Below are 24,796 nucleotides of genomic sequence, written 5' to 3'. Positions count from 1 at the left end.
GAAAAAAAAAAGTGCTTACCATGCATCAATTTGAAAAGGAAAACATGGAAAGTAAAATTGTTTTTGCTCTAATGGTTGGAGAAGTGGATGAATTTAAAGAGAAAGATAAGGAATATTTAATAGAAGTACAAAATATCCTTAATGATTTTTCTAACTTGTGGCTAGTAGAATTACTCGATAAACTTCCTCTTATGCATGACATACAACATACCACAAACTTGTTGATGACACATAATTATTTTGAGGACTATCAACTTGTTTCACAACATTGGAAAGTCTTTTGAAGTTTGGTGCTTGTCTTGCATGAAATTGAACAAGTTCAAGAGATCTTAAGATCCTATCATATTATGTTACGGAGCCGACGAAATAAGAAAGGGTGGAAGGCATTACTTAGTATTTTTAATTGATTGAGGAAAATCAGTAAAACTCAAGGTCAAGTTTTTTTTTTCAAGTTAGAGGGAATGAATGAGGATGAATCTCTAAGATATATATCAAGAAAGTGAATTAGTATTAGTTGCAATTAAAATAGCTTAGTATTACTTAGAATTGAATTAGGATTAGTATTTGTTGGAGTTAAATTATGAGTAGCTAATAAGGTTATAGGAGAATTAGAATTAGAGTCATAATAGGTTATTAGAATCCTAGTAGACTTTGGATTTCTTAGATAAGCCTATAAATAAGGTTAATTGGTATAAACTAAAGTAATTGATTGATGATTAATAATAAACAAGTTGTTTTTTAGAATAAATTTGAGGTGCTTTTAGGGGGTTATACACACACGCGCGCGCGCACACACACGCACACACACACACACACTCATATATATATATATATATATATATATATATATATAATGAGTGTGCTGAGTAATAATTGAAAATATGGAGATTTTTTTGAAAATTTTGTATTGTGTATAAGTGTATGCCATCTTTCATGGAGAATAAGCTGAGAAAATTATTTTTGAAATTTGAGTCCCCAAACATAGTTTTATTCCTAAAAACCATTAAGAACTATTTTTGAAAACATTGGCAAATAGGTCCAAAGTTTATTGTGCTTCAAAGTGATGGTAGCTACCAGAATGTTATGTGATTAATTTGTAGTTAGTGTTCTAGTAAATATAATGTCTTTGTTACTCAATTCACCATCTTTTCCATTAACATTTATCAGTTTTCCACACCATTATGCTCTTGATAAATTTCAGGGAGGATACAGAGGCTTTTACTCCAAAAATACCATTCAGTTGACACCTAAAGTTGTCAACGATATCCATAAACGTGGTGGCACCTTTCTTCGTACTTCCCGAGGGGGTCATGATACCAACAAGATAGTTGATAATATTCAGGACCGGGGTATAAATCAGGTGGATATCTGTTTCCCTTTTTCCTACCACCTAGGTTGCTGAAGTTTGGTAGTTTATTAGAAAATCTGATCTCTTTTAGGGATCCAGGTGTACATTATTGGAGGTGATGGTACTCAAAAAGGAGCAGCATTAATTTACAAGGTGTTTGAGTCCTCTGGCATGTATCTGTTTTTCCATCCATTACTCTTATAAATCCAGCTATCATATTCCAGCCTGTTTTTGTCTAGGAAGTAGAGAAGCGTGGTCTTCAAGTGGCAGTTGCAGGAATCCCTAAGACAATTGACAATGACATTGCTGTAAGTTCTGTTTCATACTTTTTTTTTTCTTAAACCAGAAGTGAGATTATTCATACTTTGAACTTTTATGATGTATTCATGCTGCTTACTGAAACAGGTAATGTCGAATGAATATCAGAAGCCTTTTGTTTAGGAGTCCTGTTCTTTGTGAACAGTTGCGTAACTTTTGTTTTTTATAGTCCTTACTGACTGAAAGCAAAGAAAGTTAATTTAGTTGATTTCATGGATCAGTTGCAAACTTGCAACAGAAAATAGGGACACAGGAGGATTTATACTTGCCATAAGTAGAAAAGTACCTCTAAACACACACATGAAAACAAGATACTGATAAAAAAATGACTTTTTTTTCAACACTTCCCCTCAATATGTTGCATGAACATTCCACATGGCCAAGTTGCCTAGAATATGATGAAAAGTCCTACTTATTATCTCTCTGGTGAAGATATTGTCTGGTTGATCTCCAGTTTTCACAGGAGGTACAGATAAGACACTATTTTGTTTCTTCCTTGATGAAAAGGTGTTTCACTTCAGTGCATTTTTGATTCACTAAATTATAGACAATTGGTCTAGCTGCTTCATTGTCATAATGTTAGTTCATGATCTCTTTGGAATCAAATCCCAACTCTTGTGCCATAATCTGCAATCTTGAATGTTCAGAAATCCAAGCACCTCATACTCTTAAATAACTCTTAATTCATGCAACATCAAATTCATCAAGTATGACGAAAACTTGCATTATTCTCCTTTTTCTCCATTCTGCAGTGTCTGTACAATCCATGACATCTCTCCACTATGCAGCTGCACTAGTTTTTGTTTTCAAAATCTAATTATTTTCTAATGAGCATTAGCAAGCCATTGAAGAACTTTGTTTCATGACCCTCCTTCAACCTTGCGACTTCGGTTTTCTTTGCCTTCTCTGCTTCATTCGTCATTCCCAGCTCTTCCACCAATAACGGCATTCTCTCTCCTTTGCATTCCACTCCATAATATTTTTTATGAACTCCTTAACTTTCTGATTCCTATATTCCCAAACAGTGTTATTCTGCTTCCATTTTGTGCACCAGTTTTCTACTTGCTGTCTCATGAATGTCTAAAATTTCCTACTGAATAAACTTGCCAATCCTACTATTCATCATTACCTCTATTAACAGGATTTCATTTTCTTTTTCTGAAGGAAAATTAACTCTTCCTGTTTCTCTCGATCATTCAACCCCCAAAATTCCAATTCAAGATTTCAAGCTTAATTAAACCGTACTAATATGGGCCCCCCATTCCCCTTCCTTCCCCCTCCCCCCTAAGGGCACTACTACCTGGTAACACAAGTGGAAAATGATACAAATTTTACTGGGTTTTGGTTAGATATAAATGTGTTAGTGTCATAATTATGTCAACCCATATAACCCACTAATGAAGGAGTCGTGTTTTGGTTTGGTTAGTTGATCCATCTAACATATTTATTTAATTCATGTAAAAAATGATGTGATTTTTATAACCTTTTTGATCTATATAAATTTATTAATTTTATATATTTAAAAATTTATTAAATGGGTCCCATTTAGGTTGAGTAAAATTTCCATACTTTTTACCTCAAACTTATATGAGCTTGCCGCAACATCACCTAGTGTGAACCCTACCTCTCCCAACTGTACTGTTCCTGCTTCCACTCATATTATAGAAAGTAATATCATATTTTTTTCTTCATGTGCTTTCATAGGACACCCATGGGAGACATGCTGAAATCCTGAATCCTACTAAGAACTGATTCCTAAAGCGTCTGGGTCATTATCCCCCATCTTAATTCTCTGTTTAATTTCCTGTCTGAATAGTTTTCTTTCAAATGTTAACAGCATTGTCACCAAGCTCCTTCTCCCTTTCCCTTTCAAATGTTAACATCACTATTACCAAGCCCCTTGTCTACCTTCTTCTAGTTGTTGTCCCACATCCAGACTCAGTTAAATGGATTAATGACTAACTTCAACATTCTCTTTTCCGTGCGCTCCATTGATATCCATCTCCCTCAATGACATTGGAGAATTCACCCCTTGCTCAATCCCTTAGTTTCTATCTTATGCTCCTACTTCCTTGCCAATCCAACTTGAAGAGCAAATCCTTTCATAGCTTCACCATGACCTAACTCAATTTAGACGACTCGGTAATGGTAGCATCAGGAGGTCCTCTTGAAAATTTGTCCACATCCCTTGACTTAGAATCACCTGAAATGCTTTCATGTCCAACTCATTGCCACTTGAGTGAGGCCCAAGTTCCTAGCTGCTTCCCATCTACCGCAGCAGAATTTCCCTCCAGTCTGCTGATCCATCAGAGCCTTGGATTACCTTGTAGAACATGGGATCCACACTAATTCCCTTTGTCTTGTTTCTGATAGGGTCTCTTGTCCTCCATAAGTGGCCACAAGCTCCAGGCAAAGCATTTTACCCCTCCACCACTGACCCTATGGGTCTGTTAAAGACTCCTTTGTGTAAATCCAGAAGGCCACAAATCACAAATTGAACCCAGAGCTATGTACATCTTCTACTCATATTTATGTGAACTATTAGGTGAAGTCTATGTTCTCCAAATTCTGTTATCAATATACTTTCCTTTTAATTTTCTAATATGATAATAACTTCTTGTTTCAGGTGATAGACAAGTCTTTTGGTTTTGATACTGCTGTTGAGGAAGCTCAGAGAGCAATCAATGCTGCACATGTGGAAGTTGAAAGTGTAGAAAATGGAGTTGGAATTGTAAAACTTATGGGCCGATATAGCGGTTAGAGAGTTAGCATTATATACTGAAGGACATATCTATAGTTCTAGGATCTTCAATATCTTCTTTTCTTATTCTGTGTTTAATGTTTGTTAACATTTCCTGCAGGGTTCATTGCCATGTTTGCAACTTTGGCGAGCAGAGATGTGGTAAGACATCGGCCCTATATCACAGTCTGTAATCATGATTTGATCACTACGATCTATGAAACAAAATTTAATCTCTTTTGGAATGTATCACACTTCATATAGATGTAGTGTTCTAAACCACTTGCTGAGAATATAGGACTATTTACTAACAGTAATAGAGAAGAACACAAGTTTATATCCCATTTTGGCCTATGAAATGGCAAAAAATGAGTTATATTTCAGTCATCCAGTTGGATTGAATTTCAAATAAGGAGCACCCTTTTCAAATTGTTTAGGCTGGTTGCTACCATGCCCTGTTAAACTATGCTGACACTTGAAATTCTTGGACTATTGGTAAACACTAGTTTGGAGATGGCATGAGAAAGCACATAATCAGTTGGTTAAACTGAGATTGTTGTTTTTGAAAAAAGAAATCAGAATAATCAGTTGCATCATTATTACTGGTTCTGGAAAAACTTTGAGAAGCATGATGTTTGTGGGGAGAATTGGGGAACTGGAAATGTTCACAGTAAGAAATGAAAACTTCTCTTGCTAAAATTGATGAAAATTGGCATCTTTGACTGAGTTTGGTATTGATAGATTCACCTGAGATTTGCATACTTAGAACCCTATTCCCATTGATATATCATTCTAACTGGTTTTCCAGAATCCAGATATGTGCTTACAGATTCCTTGTAAAGTTTCTAGTTGTTTCCAAATATGTACTTAACAGGTTCCTTATAAAGTTTCTAGTTGTTTGTATTTATTAGAAGTAATAATTAAGGGATTCTATAAGAATAAAATAGTTGCATGTTGTGAGATCCCTAAGGTTGATCCATCTTCAAACAAAATGCAGCAAGAAATGGGAGTAAGTTTGAAAGAGTCTTTATTTCGTCTTCCATTTCTGCAGTCAATGAGGTTGTGGATTTGTTTCCTGCTGGTTATAGATTGGCATCTTTATAAACCAAGGGTTCATTCCTGCTTTCATCCCTTTTTTGTGTACCTATTTTGTTACTTATTTAATAAAAATAAAGAGGTAAAAAGAGGATCTGAGGATTAGGGATATGCTTTCTTGGTGTCATAAACTCCCGTTACTAATACCATGACAAATTTCAAGATCTATTAATATTTTGGGATTGTGACAGGATTGTTGCTTGATTCCAGAGTCTCCATTCTATCTTGAAGGCCAGGGTGGGCTTTTTGAATTTATTGAACAGCGGCTCAAAGAAAATGGGCACGTAGTTATTGTGTTGGCAGAAGGAGCAGGGCAGGAATACATTGCTCAGAGCATGCATGCAGTTAGTGAGAAAGATGCCTCAGGGAACAGGCTACTTCTAGATGTTGGTCTTTGGCTATCTCAAAAGATCAAGGTATAGTAATGATATTTCCCTTCCTTGGTTCATGATCTTAATGTTTACTAAACTATGATATCAGTTCTGTTTGAAATCTTATCGAACTATCTGTGACTCCCTCATTCAAACTATGAACATGGGGGTTTGCAATATTCTTTGATCATTCACAGTAATTTACTGTAGCATGGCGGTCATCTAGTAGGCTTGGGCCTTAAAAGCTGATATTGCAGTTGATATAGATGTATTTAGGAACCTTTCTGGAATATCTCTCTCTAGTTTTGCTGCATATGTCTTTCAAATTTCCTGGAAATCTTTGTGTTAGTTATGTACATCTTTGAGTTTCCAGAAAAATTGGTTCTAACTGACAAGATATGAGAGATTGAGTATATTTGTTAAAGGACATTTTCTTCTGGGCCACTTTCATTGATGTCTAGAATTAATTATTCTTGGTCTTGGTTTCTTGTAACATTATATTTTTTTTCTGATTGCATTTTGAAATTCAGGAGAATTACCAATATAAACTGGAAAATGTTGGCAAGGAACAAACTCATTTTCATTTTCCAAAATTTTCAGTATCATCCAGCTCTTATTTTTGATAAAATTCATCTGCTCTTTCCCCTGCATGTGCAAGAACATGAAAGTAAAGGTACTTCTGTTGACAAATTGCCAAAACCAATTATGTCAATCTCTGTCACATTTCCCCCTCTCTGCCCACCTGTCATGGTGAGTTCTTGAAGTGATTTCCAGAAAGTTCTGTATCTATATTTCAATAATGCACATAAACAAATAAGGGAGGAAAAAAAAAAGTGAAATGGAATAAGGATGATATGTTCCTATATTATTTTCTGTAAGACAGTAAGAAGACATGTTATTATTCCATGTGGACACTTGAAATAGAATCTTGTGCCTTGCTTGATTACCAGTGTTCAAACAGTTCTTGTTGCTACATCTATTATTTTGGTTTGAGTTCAGTCTTTTCTAGAACTTTTGTAGGAGTGGCTAATTTGTTTCTATGGTCTTTTTTCCACTATTATTTCATTTTTATTCATTACATGCTAATGTCACAGGATCATTTCACAAAGGTACAGAAGATGGCAATAAATATGAAATATATAGGTATTTCTCAAGTAGTGGTATGGTCATTGGTTTCTTTTCTGTTTCTCACTGGAACATCATGTGAATTCTATCTCACAAGTATATTTTTCAGCATATTCATTAATTTGTGACTTAGAAAAGTCAGAAGAATAAGTTAGCAAACTTGACTCAATTTGATTGAGCACAAAAGTTGGGATTAGAAAATTTGAATTGAATGGGGAAAAGAAATTTTAAAATTGTTCCTTGACAACTTTTTTTTTTTTTTTTTTGGAAAAATTTGAGAGTTTTAGACTCATATGGATTAAGGTTGGTGGTTCTTCTATTGAAAATTTGTGATTTTGGAATAATACTTTACTTTTTAGACAAAAGTTCTATTAGGCATGCATGAGTTTGCATATGCTTAATTTCTTTTGAATATATATGCCTTAACCATATGTGTCAAGAATTATTTATGATGCACATACTAGTGGTTGAGAAATAAACTTAGTCATGATTATGGTAGTTAAAGTGTATAGATGGTTTAGCGTACCTAGAGGGCTGAGGCAAAGGGATCTCAGGTTCTGTTTACTTTTCCTGTTGATGGGTAAAATCATCTCAAAGTTGAAGGGCTTGGCCTAGTTTGAGGTTTTTGGGTTTGTACCAAATGTTACTAAGTCAAACTTGTGGAATCATTGGAGGGGAAATTTGGAACCCTATCGTTCTCCTTTATTTTTTATTTTAATTTTTTAATTTTTTAAAATGACATTTCAGGCATTAAGATTGTAATGGATAAGAGTACCCTTTTGAGGCATAGAGGGAACTCTCTTGGTTAGAATTGAATTGTTTGATGGAAGAGAAAGAAAAAAGGGGAAGAAAGTGAGGTTCATAGATGGATCAAATCAGTTTCCTCATGTTCTAAGCCAAAAAGAAAACAAAAATATAAAATACAGTAGTTTTCTTGCAGCTAGATCCATACCCTCCATGTAACCTCAATATGGTTTTTCACATCCTCATGAATAGTGTGGAGATGATTGATCATATCCTGACTCTCACACTAACTCTCCCTTAGGAGATGCTATAGATTCAAAACACTATAAGAATTTTGGCTATATACTACTTCAAAAGGACTCATTTGTGTAGCACTATTCTTTGATCTATGAAAAGCTAACTCAATTTGTGGAAGATTTTCTCCCTAAGAGATAATTGGGTGCATAAATCTTGCCTGTGAATAAAGATTGAGATTGCACAGGAATATTAAGTTCTTCCAAAAGTTGACCAATGCACTTAGGCGTGACAACCTCATTAGTAGTCTCAAGTTGGATGGGAATGGCTTTCTGAGCTTACTGATTTGCGGTATGTGGCTTTTTTGAGCGACTTTACTCTAATCCTAGGAATTTGAGTCCTGGAGTAGGGGGAATTCAAACTCCTAAAGTCTTTTGATAAGGAGATTCTAGAGGGAGTTTTTAGGGAGGAAGTGATGATGACTACGTTAGAGCTTGGTAATGACAAAGCACCATGCCGAGATAGCTTTTCCATGGCTTTCTAGGAGAAGTGTTGATCTATAGTGAGAAGATGTTTTGTACTTCTTGTTGGACTATTACAACCTTGAGACAGTTTGAAAAAGGCTTAAATGCTACTTTCTTGGTGCTAGTCCCAAAACAAGGCAGGATGGAGGATATAAGAGTTAAGGACTATAAAGCTTGGTAGGTGGATTATATAAGCTTTTGGCTAAAGTTAGCTAATAGGCTATAGAGAAGGTTGATCTTTGATTCTCATAATGCTTTTGCAAGGGGAAACAAATGTTCAATGCTATGTTGATTACTAATGAGGCTACTACTTTGAGGTTGACATGTAGAAGGGTGTGTGTGAACCATAGATTAGACATTGAGAAAGCTTATGATCAGGTGGTTGATTGCTTTACATTCCCCTCCAACCTAGAAAAGCAAGTGCTTCGATGGGTTCCATCTACAACGCCTCTGATGGATAAGTTAGTAAATGTGCAACTAGGGGAATATTGGGTGATAAAGGAACCGAAGATCTCTAGACTGTCAGTTGGTATTTCTTAAGTGACAAGCGGGCTTCACAACCTCCTTGATGAGATGGATATCTTATTTTCCATAAAGGCTACTTGCAACTATCTTTGACCATTGTTGGGTTAATTTAGTTGACTTAAATCATTGTCAAATTATCAACAAACTTTGCACTATTGATTACTTGCCTTACACGTGGATAGTGGGGATTACCTTTAAAAATTGTTGCATATGTCCTATGAAATCTACAAGGAGACATAACGTAGGTCTGGAAGTATGTTTTGTTGGTACTCCCCTTAGGCTAACAACTTCAAGTGGGATCAACATGGTTACTACCTATCTTCAATACACCCAAGTACACCCATTTGATCAAAGTCGAAGTACATGGGTTCCATTTGTAAAGAACATCTCTTTTCAATCATCAAATCATCTAGTCAACTTTTTCTAATTCGTCTTAACATGATCTAAAGAATATGGAGCTTTATGCAACTTGCCATATGGTGGAGATGTCTTTGCAAATGGGCATGAACCTTGGATAGAGTTTGACTCATTATATGTAGTCAAGAGCATTGACTTACAATGCAAGCCTAAATCACTTTTAAGGGATTGTAGAAACTGGTGCTTTGACTTCCCTTGTAAGGTTTCAATAGCATCACATATACTATTGTCCTCTACCCCAAAGTATGCAACAATTTTTTAAGTGTAATTTTAACCATCCACATGTAGGATGAGTAACTGATTGTATGTTGGTAAATAGCAATTCGACCATAGTTGGAATCAACTCAATTGACCTAATCAAGTTAATCCTATTGACCTAATCATGATCAAAGACAGTTATAATTAGCCTAAATGGTGAATAAGAGATTCATCCCATCAAGGAGGTGCTGGAGCCCACTTGTCACCTAAGAAATACTAAGTGATGATCTAGAGATCTTTGAATCATCTATCTTTCAACATTCCCTCAATGTTCTGTTGATTCCACATCTATTGACTTATTCATCAGAGGAGTTGTTGTAGGATCCATTGGATGGCTTGCTCTTATAGGTTGGAGGATGGTAAACATGAAATCAGTTATCATTTGATAAGGAGCTTCCATGTTAGTGCTAGCTTAATTCCACTACAACATTTGATTTCTGAACAACAATTAGCGTTGTTTGTGAAAATTGTATAGAGAAGCCATTGACCTATGGCATAAACTTAATCTGCTTTTTTCCATGATAGAAGAGAGGATCTATGCACTACAAGGGAAAATAGAGATGTAAAAACCAAGGACTAATGTTGATGCGATATCTACTCCAACTTATTAAACAACTCTAATAGGAGAATGAGATCCTAAAGCCTTGGTTGGATAAGCACTTGACCTTTGTGAATTCCCTTTCAATCCTATCGGAGGGGCTAGAACCATTGCTTGCGGCTCTAAATGCTTTAGCCAGACCACAATCTTCAACCTTTGCTTAGTTCCATTAATGCTTGCAAAGTTTGTATACTCCTTTTATAACCTCTGCAAGGTGTTGACAGTCTAGTATTGTTGCTTTGCCAAGCCAAGGGCAAAGGTCAACACTCTTTAATTTGAGGATCTAGATTAGAAAGACCGTACTATAGTTTGTTCAAAGATTGTCACCAAGTGATGTAGCTTGAAGGAAATAATGAAATAATGGCCATCATGACCTACTGATAGGCATTATAGCCTAGGCTTTGATTGAGAAGGCTTTTAGCTAAGACACGCTCACCTTGTTTAAAAAAACTCATCCACAATGCCAACATGTATGTCTTTGGAAGAGGACCTATTCACCAACACCCTGAAGTAAATATCACATACAAATATGAATGCAACAACACTTCCCAATAGATTTCAAATGCAAGTCACAAGCAAATGCAGCAACATTCCCCAAACAGTTCACAATTGCAATTTTCTCATTGATTCAAGCTCCCAATATTAGCTTATTGTTCTTCTAATCAACTATATCCACAAACATCAAATGTAAAGCTAAACTAAAAATTAATCAAGAATTAGAACAAGAGAAAAAGAGACAAGACACCAGGATTTGCGTGGAAAACCTTTGAAGAGATAAAAAACCATGGACCTACAACCAATCGAAATGTCCACTATGAAGAACAAAAATTGAATACAAGGTTTTATCTAGATCATGCCTACCACTCCTTCCCGGACCCCTTGACTAGCACCTTTCCACATTCAGTTTCACACCTTCTAGGTCAAACTTAGAGCCCACACCAAGCTTAATCTCGGCCTCTTTTTGAATCCACACAAGAAGAAAATAGGTTTTCACCTAGGCCCAATCAATTGAGTAAATGAGAGATGAATGAATTGAAGAATCAACCCATTTTTTTTCTTTTGAAGAAAATATGTTGGAAAACCGCTGAAAAAATAGGAAGAAAATGGAATTTTCTTGGCAACCAAACACCCCAAATTTGGAAAGAAATGAGGGCAAAAGGGGAATGGCTGCTAGGTCTCTGGTTTTCTCTCTGTAGAACGGGAAGCAAGTTTTGGGTTTTTAAATGAAAGAAGCCCTTGATCCAATGGATGAGATTTCATCAAGAAAGTGCAACTTGGATTGATCTTGGAATAGGACATTTTGAACACTTGGTAAAAAAAAATGCTTTCAAGTGGCCACAACTCATTAGGGAGGGACTCGAAAGGAAGAGATAGCAACTGCTATCATGAATACCACTAGGATAAAGACCACGTTGCTGAATGGTGTAAGAACTTGCGATATTACATGGAGTCTCTAGTGAAGGTTGATGACTTCGACATCATATGGCCTAACACTGGAGTTAAAAAATGTTGGTGCCACAAAAGACATGACCTTTCCAATAATAGGTTTTTTGTGATAAGGACTAAAACAAGCCCAATTCTTCTAATCCATGTCATTCATGGGGGCCTCGTTAACAAACATTATGACTTTGAGGGTTAAGTGAATAAGATGCTAAAAAATAAAAAAAAGTGAAACCGTCATTGTCACTTAGTTGTGGTGCCATCTACCCTTGTTGCTAGTATCCCTCTAACCAATACATAGTCCTATCATGTTTACCACCATAGCTTTAAAAGGGACACTTCCTAGGCACAAGGCAGTGCGAGACGGAGCTCTAGCTCCTCGCCTTACTCTAGGCGTAGCCTGTTGAAGAAGGCGTTGTCTAGGCGTGGAAGGCACACACCTTCAACCAAGTGCAAAGCTCCAAAAAGGAGTCCTTCTCTATTTCTTCTTCTTCTTCTTCTTCTTCTTCTTCTCCTCGATCATGATCCACTTCTAGCCCTAATCTAGGCATTTTTTTTTTGTTTTTATTTCACCAGCAAAATGCAACGTTTTGGACTGGTTTATTTTTAAAGAAAAAATAGGGTCTAAAATGACTTCATTTTGCACCCTGTTTTTTCTTTAAAAATAAACCAGTTCAAAACGCTGCATTTTGTTGGTAAAATAAAAACAAAAAAAATGCCCAGATTAAGGCTGGAAGTGGATTGTGAGAACGTGAGAGAAGGAGAAGAAATATTTTTTTTTTTCATAGCCCAAAATGAGCTTTTAAAAAACACAAAAGCCTAAAATTAAGGCTTAATAGAGAGTAGATATTGAGAAGAGGACAAAAACAAGAACCAAGGAAGAAGAAGAGGAGAAGAAGAAGAGAGGTGCGTGCTTGGTGGTTGGCATTGGCGCAACTTCTATTTGTCACTAAGTCTCTTTTGGGCATTTAAATTTGTATTTTCATATTTTTATTTAATTAATTTATTTATTTATCCATTATTTAATTATTATGATAATGAAATTGTGAAAGATGGAAACTACTTATTTATCTAATTGATATTTTCTTATTTTTATATTTTTATTTAATTAATTTATTTATCTATTTTTTATTTATTATGATAATAAAATTGTGAAAGATGGAAACTACTTATTTATCTAATTTTTTTTATTTATCTATTTATTTATGATAATGAATTATCTATTTATTATGGTTATGAAATGAATACATTATGTAATATTTTTATTTTATTTATTTATCTATTTATTATGATAAATAAAACAATCATGATGCTTAGTTTTTATCCTTAAAGCTATTTATTTTATGTTTTTTTATTGATTAGATTGAAATTTTGGATAATATTTGATGATATATGCACTTAGGACAAATAAACAGTTATTAAATTTAATTGTATTATATAAGATTATATATGTAAAATAAGGTGTGCCTTACTTCACTAAAGTCAACGCCTTAAGTGCGCTTGGTGCCTCAGGCTCTAGGAGAACTTTGCGTCTTGGTGCACCTTGAGCCTTTTAAAACTATGTTTACCACAATAGATGTGGTCTTGCTATCGTACTCACATGGTGATGTTGTAGTCTTAACCTTATTAATAAATGAGTTTAAAGTCTATAGGATGATAGCTTGGAAGCTCTGTTGACTTGGTCCACCTAATCACTTACCATCAAATAAAACACATTTGAAGGTAGGCTATAGAGCTTGACCTTGTGGATGAGAAGTGGTAGGCAACATTAATATGCTTAACTAGCTGCCACCAATGAGCTAAGGCCTAGTATAACCACTGTGACACTTCCACAAGGATAACCTCATGCTCTAGAGAGTGTCTCCAATTGTTTTTTGTATTTGACCTTTTATGATGCTTTTTAAACAACCATAATGGGAAGATGAAATGAAAGAGCATCTATTTTGAAAAAATGCTAAATGTAAAAGTTAAGGTGAAAGGCGAGAGTCCTTGGACAATACTAGCCCATCGATTTGAGGTCAATAGACCTATTGTGCCATAGTCTCAAACTAACAGCAACCTAGCCATGCCTATTAGTCTTAAGACTCTTGTCCATTATCAACAAATACAAACAGAAAGTATACACAATAAAAATAAGTAACGAAATACACATGTAAGTGGCAATAACATTAGCTTAAGGGAGAGATGGCCATCCACATCTCACAAAAAGGAAACAAGAAGTGTATAAAAGCCACCCAAAAAGCAATAGGGCACCTTACAACCAAAATTGTTAAAAACAATAGTAGTCATTTACCTTGGCTAAATAAGTTGTCCCAAAAACTAAAGCAAAAGAGAATAAGTATCAATAAACTAGTTTTTGGTTGTGCACCTACTCTCGACCATTGTTGATGAATTGAACTTTACTGTCTTCTTGCTACTAAGGAACACTTTCATCTTAGGACAACTTGCTCGAATCTTAAAGCTAGAGAGACAAGATCTTCAACAACAAGAAAAAGTAAGGTTGGCAACAACAACATTAGAGGTTGGGGCTAATGGTGTAGAATCATTCGTTGAAGGGCACTATCAGAGGCAGATAGTGTTGCATTAATGATCTGTTACTTCATGATGTTATGCTTGGACAAGGTTAGTACTTGTCATAGTACTTGTGGTTGATCCCTTTTTATAGGCGCCTTAGACTTGATCATGGACCTAAGCCTTATACCCCTCCTTCATCTTGAGGATTTTACTAGTCTTCAAAGTAACCATCATGGCCTCCTCCCTCTTGTTCCTCAGATAGTTCCTAGTGCAGCTATTAATGGCATTTAGGGCTTACTCTCCTCCTCTTGCACACTTTCAATCTACATTCTAGCTTCGCTACCTTCTACTTTCGGTCAGTACACTTCTTTTGAAACCTAGAGCATTAGGTTTGTTACTCCTTAATGATGTCGAGCTTTCTCTTAAGTTGCACTATAAAAACTCCACCTAGAAGGTAGAAAAGAGAAGAAAGGAAAAATGGTGGAGGGTGAGCATTGCAAACTAAAAAAAAGACAAACGAAGTGTAAAAACATAGTAAACACATACATGAGCTTAGGTTTATGCTAAAAAGAATTCTACCTACAAGGTAGAAAAGAGAAGGAAAGAAAAAGGGCGAGGTGAGTATAGTGGACAAACAAAAAACAAGAAAAAACAAAAAAAGGGTAAAAATGCAATAAACACTTATATAAGCTTGGATCTTTGCACCACCAATGCAATAAGTGTTTAGGTAAGTAAGACATGTGATGGAATGTCGGGTCCCTATGGTGAGTAAGTAGTGGCTCACACAAGACATTGTGTGCCTTGTTGGATAAACTGATCAATAGGTGATAGGATTTTATGTACTTTTTGGAGTGGGTGTTAGCACCACCTCTTGTTGTTCTTAGTTAATCCATGCAAAAAAAGAATGCTTGGTCTCTATCCTTCTCTTCACCCCCATCTCTAAGGTGACCATCTCCTCGTCTTTATTGTCTTTTTCAAAGATCTACCATGAATCCTTAGGGTGGCCCATGGTTGACACAATTTGCTTCTTGGGGTGACAACCCTTCTTTGGTCTAACACTCTTCCCTCTTGGCCAACCTTTGTTGGGTGGCCTTAGTTTCTAAAATTCATGCCTCCAAGTACCTTAGAAGATCAAGCACGTTAAGCTCCAACCCTAGCCCAAGAGAGTTGGGCTTCCTTTGGCGAATTGCGTGTTGAACAAATGGCTCCAAGTGTTTCATCGGATTAGTTAAATTCTCTATGAAAAAGAGAATGGTGTGATTTATCTTCTAAAGGCATACGAAAGACATAGATAATGTGGTTGAAATCTATTATGTTAATATGTGGTCCATTCTCCCTCTTTCCTTGACCTAAGGCTTGGCTAGGTGGTGAGGGACAAGTCTATCTTAGACCGGCTCCTCAAGACCAATCTCACTGCTAATAGATGTAGATGAGATGTTCCCAATTTTTGTTGTTATCTAAGTAGTTTTTCTTGTTTCTTGAGAACTTGTGTGTTTTCAGCTTAAATTTGTACCTAATGGGTCTTTCTAAATCCGAAGATTGAATCCATATTGGCATTTGACAATTATGTAGCCTATGAGGACCTAGTATAAATTTGAATGGTAGAGCATTGGGTGGACCTTAGCAAAGTAGAAGAACTGAGGAAGTATGGATGGCCTAGGGAGCAATCTCAAACCTCAAAGGAACCATTGGTGTCTCCCACCTTCTCTGCCACAAGAAACTAGACACCCATACTTCTTGAAATGAAGTAGGTTCCTGTAGTGTTTTCCATTTTGGAAGATTTGGTAGGCACCTCCATCTCAAGGCTTCGTAGAACTTGTTTGACAATACTTCCTCTCTTGAACCTATTAATTCTCAAAGGGCTCGGCCATCAACCACAAACTCTCCACCCTAGAAAGTTGGCAAACCACAAGTCTATCTTGGCATCATATAGGTTAGGATCTAGGCATAAGCTAGGATCCATGATCCTCAATCAAACCCTACAACAATGAAAGCTAACTAGAATATGGGGGTTTTGAAACCTAAGGATGTAGCTGAGGATCAAGGATGTGCCTGAAGTAGGCCCAAGAGGCATGAGTCCAGGTTGAGAACTCAGGATGACAAAGAGTAGTGAATTGAAACCCTAACAAAAGAAAGTGAGAAGCAGTTGCTCCAAGTACAAATCAGAACAGAGCTACTGCACAAAGAAAAATTGTATGATAGAAATGCAAGAAGTTTATAGAAGAAAGGATGAAAAGGTTGTTACCTGGACAAGAATGGTGATCTAGATCCATAGCAGAATGAGAATGATGAGGCACTTGTAGTAGCTGATATGCTGCTGATGTGACAGTTGATGCTGCTGATGTGGCACTTCAGGTCTGCTCCACAAAGGCCTCCTAGAAATGCTGCTTTTATATCTTGTCACCTCTTTCAGAGAGATGACTTCTTTTATATCTTTTCTCCTCTTTTCACAAGGGATGGCTCAGTACTTGTTTTCCATGTTGGCTGATGCATATTGCTTTGTAGTTAAAAAGCAACAAATTGTAGATGTAGAAGAATCCAGAATAATTCAATTATCCAGATCTGATTAGTTAGGAATTATCTTATTTATTTTATTTCTTTTATTATTTGAATCAGGTTGTTGTTATTTGGATCAGGTTGTTAGATCTAGTTGTCTTAGGATTTGGAAAAATTCTCCAGATTGTTAGGGTTGTTTATTTTTCAGTTTCCTAGAATAAAGGTCATGGTTGGATAACCTAGTCTATATATCAGGATGTTATCTCTTTATTTTCTGATATGATAATTAAGCAAGCAGTGTTTGTACGTTCTTTTTCACTTCTGGTTACATGGTATTAGAGTTGGATTGCTGTTGAAATAGAACTATGGTAGGAGCAAGTAGGGGTGATGGTTCTGAAGTTTCAACAAAAACTTCTCAATCGACCCCTAAAATTGCTTGCACTACTTTTTATGAGAGCTCCTCCTTACAAATAACAGCCCACAAGCTCAATGGAAAGAATTTTCTCTAGTGGTCTTGGTCTGTTCAAATGGTTATTTGAGTAAGGGAAAGAATTGGTTACATCAATGGAGCTGCAAAAAAACTGAAAGAGAATGATCCAACTTATCATACATGGGATGCTCAAAATTTTATGGCGATGGCTTGGCTTGTTAACTCAATGGTATTGGGCAATCTTACCTCTATTATGCAAACCACGACGGAGCTGTGGGATGCCTTAAACCGGTCATACTCGGATGTTGAAAATTCTGCTATAATGTTCGAGCTAAGGAACAAGGCTCGAAATCTCAAGCAAGGAGATCTTGATGTAACGGAATATTTTAATGCCTTACCAAGATTATGCAATGAACTAGATCTGTCCAGTAATGAAGAATGAAGTTGTTTGGATGATGCTACAAAATACTGAAAGATGATTGATATAGAAAGAATTTATGATTTCTTGGCTGGACTTCATAAGAAGTTAAATGAGGTACGTAGACATCTTGCAATCAGAACACTTCTGACAGAAGAAGAGAAGAAAGTAGGAAACATGTCATGCTCAGAGGAGAATCTCCAGACACAGCGGAAAATGCAGCATTAGCTGTAGGAAGATCCAAGAATTCAAACAGAGGAGAACCACACAATAATTGGAGAGGAAATCTTTGGTGTGATCACTGTTAGAGATCGAATCATAACAAGGAAAATTGTTGGCGTTTGCATGGTAAACCTCCAAACTGGAGAGACAATAGAGGAAATAGATGTGATCCTAAAGGATTCTAGGCAATGACAGACACTGCAACGTCTTGATGGCAAGGAGATAACAACAGCAGCCTTAACCTCACAAAAGAACAAATCGAACAGCCATACAAGCTGTTAACTCCTGCAAAATCCACTAGCACTTCTGTTGGCCCAGAAAGGTACATTCTTGACAGCCTTTAGTAGGGTCGGTGAGAAACAGTTGCAAGGACTGGTACCATAAAAATTAGCCCAAATATTGTTTTAAAAAATTTTCTTCATTTCCAAAGTCTATTTATGAAGCCCTAAAAATTCCAAAGTGGAAAAAGGTGGTTATAGAAGAAATGTAGGCTCTTGAAAAGAACAGAACATGGGAGCTAGTACAAAAACCAGAAGGAAAGAATCTAATAGGGTATAAATGAGTTTTCACAGTAAAGGACAAAGCTGATGGGTCTATTAAGTGTTATAAGGCAAGACTAGTGGTAAAAGGATTCACCTAAACATATGGGATTGACTACTAGGGGACTTTTGCTTTAGTTACAAAGTTAAACATGATGAGAGTTACTATCCTTCGCTACTAGTTTGGATTAGCAACTCCAATAATTAGACGTAAAAAACACATTCTTCAATGGAGATCTAAAGGAAGAAGTCTACATGGACCTACCACTTGGTTTCAATGAAGCTAGAAGAAATTGGACAGTGTGCAAACTAAGGAAATCTCTCTATGGATTAAAACAGTCCTATAGCATGGTTTGACAAGTTTGCTAAAGCTATTCGACAATAGGGGTATAAACTAGCTCAATCCAATTACACTTTATTTTATAGACACAACGATGATAAGATCACTATTCTTATTGTCTGTGTTAATGACATGATATTGACTGAAGATGATCAAGCAGAAATGAAGAAATTAAAAAAAAAACCCTAGCAAAAAGATTTGGGATTCTTAAGATACTTCCTAGGTATGGAGGTAGCCAAAGGTAAGAAGGCTACATCAATTTCACATAGGAAGTATACTCTAGATCTCTTAAAGGAAACATGAATGATGGGATGTAGACCAGTTGAAACTCCAATGGATTCAAACCTAAAACTAAGAGAACAATTGGATGGCAACCTAGTAGATAAGGGAAGTTATCAATGTTTAGTAGGAAAGCTCACTTATCTATCCCATATTAGACCTGATATTGCTTTCGTAGTAAGTGTAGTAAGTTAGTTTATGCACAATCCGCAAGAGCACATCGATGTTGTATATAGAATCTTGAAATACCTAAAGGGAATTTCAGGGAAAGGATTATTTTTCAAAAGAAATGAAGTCAAGGGTATAGAAGCATTCACAGATGCAAATTGGGCAAGATCTATCAATGATAGAAAATCAACTTCTAGATATTTGTACTTTTGTTTAGAGAAACTCAGTGACATGAAGCAAAAAGCAATTGGTTGTTGCCAGGGGTAGTGCAGAAACAGAATTTAGAACAGTGGTACAAGGGATTTGTGAGCTACTATGGTTGAAGCTACTATTAGAAGAGCTAAATATAGCAAAGGATCAACTACTGAAGATTTATTGTGACAATAAAGCAGCCATAAACATTTCCCATAATCCTGTTTATCATGATCGTACTAAACATATTAAAGTAGATTGACACTTTATCAAAGAAAAAATAGAGAATGAATTATTTGCATGACATATGTTCCTACAACCGAGCAACTTGCTGATTTCCTAACCTAGGGTCTTGCAAAAGCTACCTTTTGAAAAATTAGGAGACTAGCCATTGATATTTTCAGACCAGTTTGAGGGGGAGTGTAGAAGAATCCGGAATAAGTCAAATTATCCAGATCTGATTAGTTAGGAAATATCTTATTTATTTTATTTCTTTTATTATTTGAATCAGGTTGTTATTATTTGGATCAGATTGTTAGATCAGGTTGTTTTAGAATTTGGAAAAATCGTCCAGATTGTTAGGGTTATTTATTTTTCAATTTCCTAGAATAAAGGACATGGTTGGATAACCTAGTCTATATATTAAGATGTAATCTCTTTATTTTCTGATATGATAATTAAGCAAGCAGTGTTTGTACTCTCTTTTTCACTTCCAGTTACAGTAGATATGGGTCCTCATTACCTGTGTATCTGTTTTTATGGTTAATGAACATTTTGCTTAAGGTTTTCTTTGTTTTAACTACTCTGTACACTAAATAATTGCATAAAGGTTTTGTTCAACATTAGCTAAGTATTTTTTATTAGGTTTTTATTGTTGATATTGCTAACTGTTTATTCTTTTAATAGGATTTTGTCTAAAAAAATTTCAAAGATTATATTTTTATTTATTATCTTGTCTCTACAGATCCAACATACATGATCCGAGCTATTCCAAGTAATGCATCAGACAATATCTACTGCACCCTCCTTGCACATAGTGCTGTACATGGGGCCATGGCAGGGTTCACTGGCTTCACGATTGGACCTGTAAGCAGCCGACATGCTTATATTCCAATTGACGTAAGCACTGCTCCTATTTACAGGCCTGTGCTACTTTTGTGATTATATGTGTGTTTCAAGTTGAAATCTCGTATCAACCAATTGAAAAAGATTCAACGAAACTGCCCTTTTTCTCTGCAGTTCAAAATGAAATCAAAATTCAAAAGAAATAAAAGAAGGGTAAAAACCAGTTAAATGATAGAACTGAATGCTTTTCCTTAAATTTTTACGTCATAGGGAGGAACAAGAGGAATAAAAACTTAGAAAGCACTAGGGGGTAGTTTGGGATATGTTTTGCTTGTCTTTATGGTCTACCACTGTGATTCAAAGCTTTAGGAAGTGAAGGAAAAGTGTGCTGCCTAAAAGAAAGCTTTCTACGAAGCAATAATCTCCAAGAACTTGGTTTGGGGGGTTTAGTGATTTAGCTAAAGTTAACTCGATTGTACATTGTTTGCCAAGCATAACAGTGGTGAGAAAACATCCCTACTAATATACTAAACACTTGGATATATTTAACAGAGTTGCTACTTTTATTAGAAAAACTTTTTGATTCTCATCTTCTAAATTCCCCATCAGCCAATATTTTTGTCAGTCTTGCCTATGTAATGGTTTTAAATGTCATAATGTGGTATCGCAGCGCGTAACTGAGACTACAAAGACCATCAAGTTGACGGATCGTATGTGGGCGAGACTTCTTTCATCAACGAACCAACCTAGTTTCTTAAAAGGGAGCCCAGTGATGCAACAAAGAGTTGATAAAGAGACCATTGAAATGATTGACAACATGAAGATTACCTCTATATAGATTCCACATTTGTAAGCAATGGAATTCCCAAATTCAATGGATCAACACTTGATCTTGTTTATCTCCACGATGAAAGCTTTTTGGGCTCGCAGCGGTGAAGAGGACAAATACAGTGAGTGCCTAACTCAGTAGCTTTCTTTATGTAGATGATTTGTTTATTCACTAGCTTTGATCACGTTTACTTCTCTGTTGTATGCCTTATTTCTGGTTGCGCCTACAATATGTTTATATTCGTTATTAGATTCAATCAATACCAATATATTCGTAGTGTTTATATGAACTCACGCAGCAGTAGCTGTTCATTGACCTGTTACCTGCAATGCCTAAGGAAATTTGAGGCCACTACAGTACCGAGTTGGTACAACAAGAAACTGCCACGCATAAACTTTAGGTTCCATTCTATGTAGTCAAGTCCGGTCCTATTACTTTATACGCTGGTCTCATTTTTTTTGCATGTCTTATTTGTTTACACATGATCCCTTTTATCTGTACTTCAATTCTATTTAGATTTTATTATATACTTTTATTATAATCCCACATTTGTGAATCTCTTAATTTTTTTACCAGCTTTTGGACCTCATTTAATACTTTCCCCCCCACTGAAACCTGACTACGCCATACACACACACACGTGCGTGGACCACACGGGTTAATCTTTCCTTGATTTCCTTGAATATGGTATGAAATCACCCAACAGATGTTAAATTATTGGGACATTATGTTTTGTACTCACAACTATTTTGATATTTCATTTTTAGTTCCTATACATGGCTCTTTGTGAATCCATAAGACTTCAGTGTTTTCCCATTTCTTTGTTTTCAGCCATTCTTTGAATTCTTAGCTCTTATTCATTGAATTCATAGTCAGACGAAATAGAAGGACTTCTATTAGAATCCCCATTTAAATTCACTATAGTAAGTCAAATTAGAAATATCTTTAGTTCATATAGAACTAGTCTCATATATCATATACACACCCAACTATTCGATGAGACTCTAGAATCATTCTTTGAAAGATCCACAAGAAATGAGAATCCTTCTATAGAATAACTTTTTTTTTTTTTTAATCTAATATATTTATTCTAGGTAAGTATGATATAAATTTTACAATTCCCTAATATCCTAATCTTTTTTTATGTTACTCTATATCAGTATTTCAAGTTTAACAATTTCTCTTCCTTTCCATTAGGAAATAATGCTCTTGTAGATCATATTTTTAGTTGTAGTATATATATGAATTAATTGGTTAAAATGAATGAAATAATCCTTATATTTGTGAATTTAACTTTTCTCAATTTTTTTTTTTGAAGGGTAACATATTTTTGACATATATACCCTTAATTATTTCAAGTATTCACATGTATGTTTTAAAAGAAAATACTATTTTTACAAGGAAAAAATGAGGACATTTTTGTAAAAATGATACCTAAAATGGATAAAGGGTTAAAATTTCAAAATTGGATTTTCAATCACCGTTAATTAAATAACCCTATAAAAATCATATAAAAAATGATTTGAATAATATTTCAAATGATATATTATATTATAGAACTTATTTTAAAAAAAAAAAAAAATCAATGTTTAGATGTGTTCTATGATAAAAAATTTAAACAATCATGTATATAATTGAGATATTTACCTAATTATATATCAAGGTGGACGAGTAGAAAAATGGTTCTTTGCACATTTTAACTGTCACAAGTCTCAGGTTCAACTCCCCAACAAACAAATGGATTCCAAGCCTGGAATAAATATACAGGTGTCCTTAACAGGCTACAAATGACCAGGTGGGCTTGCAAGGAAGGAGATTGGGCTTGTGGCATATAAAGCCCATTGTGATGTTGGTCAACCAATAGTTGACCGGTTCGCTGGGAACTAGCGGTTCGTCCGGCTGTCAGACTGACAAGCCGGACGGACCATCGATTCAATTGTTAAAAGGTCCAATACTTTGGACCAGATCGAAAAGACTGTCAGTTGAATTGGTTGGACCAGCCGATTCAGTCTATAGTTTTCAAAACATTGAAAAAAAAAAACTTCTTATATATGAATCTAAAAATTACTTTAGAAGCATTTTTAGAATCTTAAAAGTAATTTATCAAATTTTGTGACTGGCCTAATATCATTATCAAAGTCATGAAAATGCAGAAGCTCAAAGAAATGGCATACATGATACTAGTTTGAGACTTTCTCCAGTTGACACTTGTTTGGTCAAAAAGCCCTTAATTGCTTGATATTTTGGAGGTCGAGAGGGTAACCATAGACTATGACAAGGAACAGATACAAGAAGATTAACTCAAGGCCTACAAGATATGGCACAAGTTTACATCACTTGAGACAATCTAACGAATAAGCATCCGTTATACCCATATGCTTCTGATGTTTATCCTCAAACAAGTTGTGTGTGGTAGGCCCAAAAGTGGAAGAGATGGAAAACAAAGTCATTGCAACTAGTTCCATGGGGTCCCATTGCAAGTATTATTCATTTCTTTTCTTTTCTTTTCTTTTCTTTTTTCTTTTTTATCTTTGATATTTCCTACTTTTTTATTATTATTATTCATTTTCAACCTTTTTTGTGATTAAATTATCTTTTATGTTTGTAATACTTTCATGATACTAGTGATATTTATGGTTTGGTTCTCAAGAAATTTAAGGGAAAATGGAGAGAAAGGAATAGAGAAAAAATGTAAAAATAAAAATGAAGAAAAATTAAAAATGGATTTAAATTTAATAAATAATTTTTATATGTTCATTTAAACTTTTTTCTTTTATTTTACCTCTATAAAAATATGAAATAATTTGAAAATTCATAAGCTAATTCCAAAAAATGAAATTAGTAAAATTACTTGGAATGCATCAATTTTGTCTTATCTTAATTTTCATACAAATCAATGTAAACTAAAAGTTAAAAAGATAATTTATCGACAAAAAATTAAGAATTAATTGTCTAAAGCATTCACTGATGCAAAGAAAGTGATGGTCATATGCAATGTTTTCAAATTCGCACCAATCATTGAATTAAAAAAGTTACCAATTCACTATTTATTGGTGGGACCAGTAATTAAACTACGGTCAAATCGATGATGTCATAAATATATTATTATATATTTAAATTTAAAAATAATTATAAAAATTTAGTCTTAGAAGAACTAGCTACACATCTCATTGATGTAGTATATATACATGTGTATGTATATATATATATATATACATATATGAAAATCTCTTAAAGATCCAAAATGCTAGAAGCAAAAATAATTCAAAACCTCGATTCTCTATTGTCCGAAATGCTATACTCTTTTACATAACAATTTAGAAAAAAAGAAGAAAAAAGTCATTACGATTTTTGTAGTACTCCACATGTTATTCTTAAGGATTGACCTATGAGAATTGTCTATGCTAAGCTAAAGTGATTTTCTTTTACCTAAATCTTAAAGTGAAAAAATAATTTTTAAGGATATAAAACAAGCCTATATTTTTTTATTCTAGAGTTTTTATTTTTTTTATATAAAGATTATTATTACTTTCTATTTTTAAAAACAAAAAACAATAAATGCATTTA

The 24,796-nt window shown here is 34.9% G+C and overlaps 1 protein-coding gene across 6 annotated transcripts in view; it reads left to right on the top strand.

The window, feature by feature from the left end:
- LOC117933546 (ATP-dependent 6-phosphofructokinase 4, chloroplastic) overlaps nucleotides 1–21,770 on the top strand; it is a 39,479-nt gene extending 17,709 nt beyond the window's left edge. Inside the window, exons 6-15 of one of the 6 annotated variants that reach the window (XR_004654310.1) lie at nucleotides 1,202–1,360; nucleotides 1,448–1,501; nucleotides 1,588–1,656; nucleotides 4,293–4,422; nucleotides 4,528–4,568; nucleotides 5,693–5,917; nucleotides 6,967–7,015; nucleotides 20,300–20,454; nucleotides 21,071–21,350; nucleotides 21,531–21,770. Coding sequence is in view for 3 of the 6 variants with exons in the window: in XM_034854957.1 (XP_034710848.1) it covers nucleotides 1,202–1,360; nucleotides 1,448–1,501; nucleotides 1,588–1,656; nucleotides 4,293–4,422; nucleotides 4,528–4,568; nucleotides 5,693–5,917; nucleotides 6,967–7,015; nucleotides 20,300–20,454; nucleotides 21,071–21,238 (1,050 nt within the window). In the remaining 3 variants the exon portion in view is untranslated. Of the gene's footprint in view, nucleotides 1–1,201; nucleotides 1,361–1,447; nucleotides 1,502–1,587; nucleotides 1,657–4,292; nucleotides 4,423–4,527; nucleotides 4,569–5,692; nucleotides 5,918–6,966; nucleotides 7,016–20,299; nucleotides 20,455–21,070; nucleotides 21,456–21,506 lie in introns of those variants that run through there. The other 5 variants (XR_004654309.1, XR_004654308.1, XM_034854959.1 and 2 more) reach the window with 5 other exon arrangements.
- Nucleotides 21,771–24,796: the final 3,026 nt, after the last annotated feature.

Source organism: Vitis riparia, chromosome 16 (assembly GCF_004353265.1).
Source record: "Vitis riparia cultivar Riparia Gloire de Montpellier isolate 1030 chromosome 16, EGFV_Vit.rip_1.0, whole genome shotgun sequence".
NCBI classification, from domain to species: Eukaryota; Viridiplantae; Streptophyta; class Magnoliopsida; order Vitales; family Vitaceae; genus Vitis; species Vitis riparia.
The sequence above is the reverse complement of the archived record's forward strand: the minus strand, read 5'-3'. Positions and strand labels throughout refer to the sequence as shown.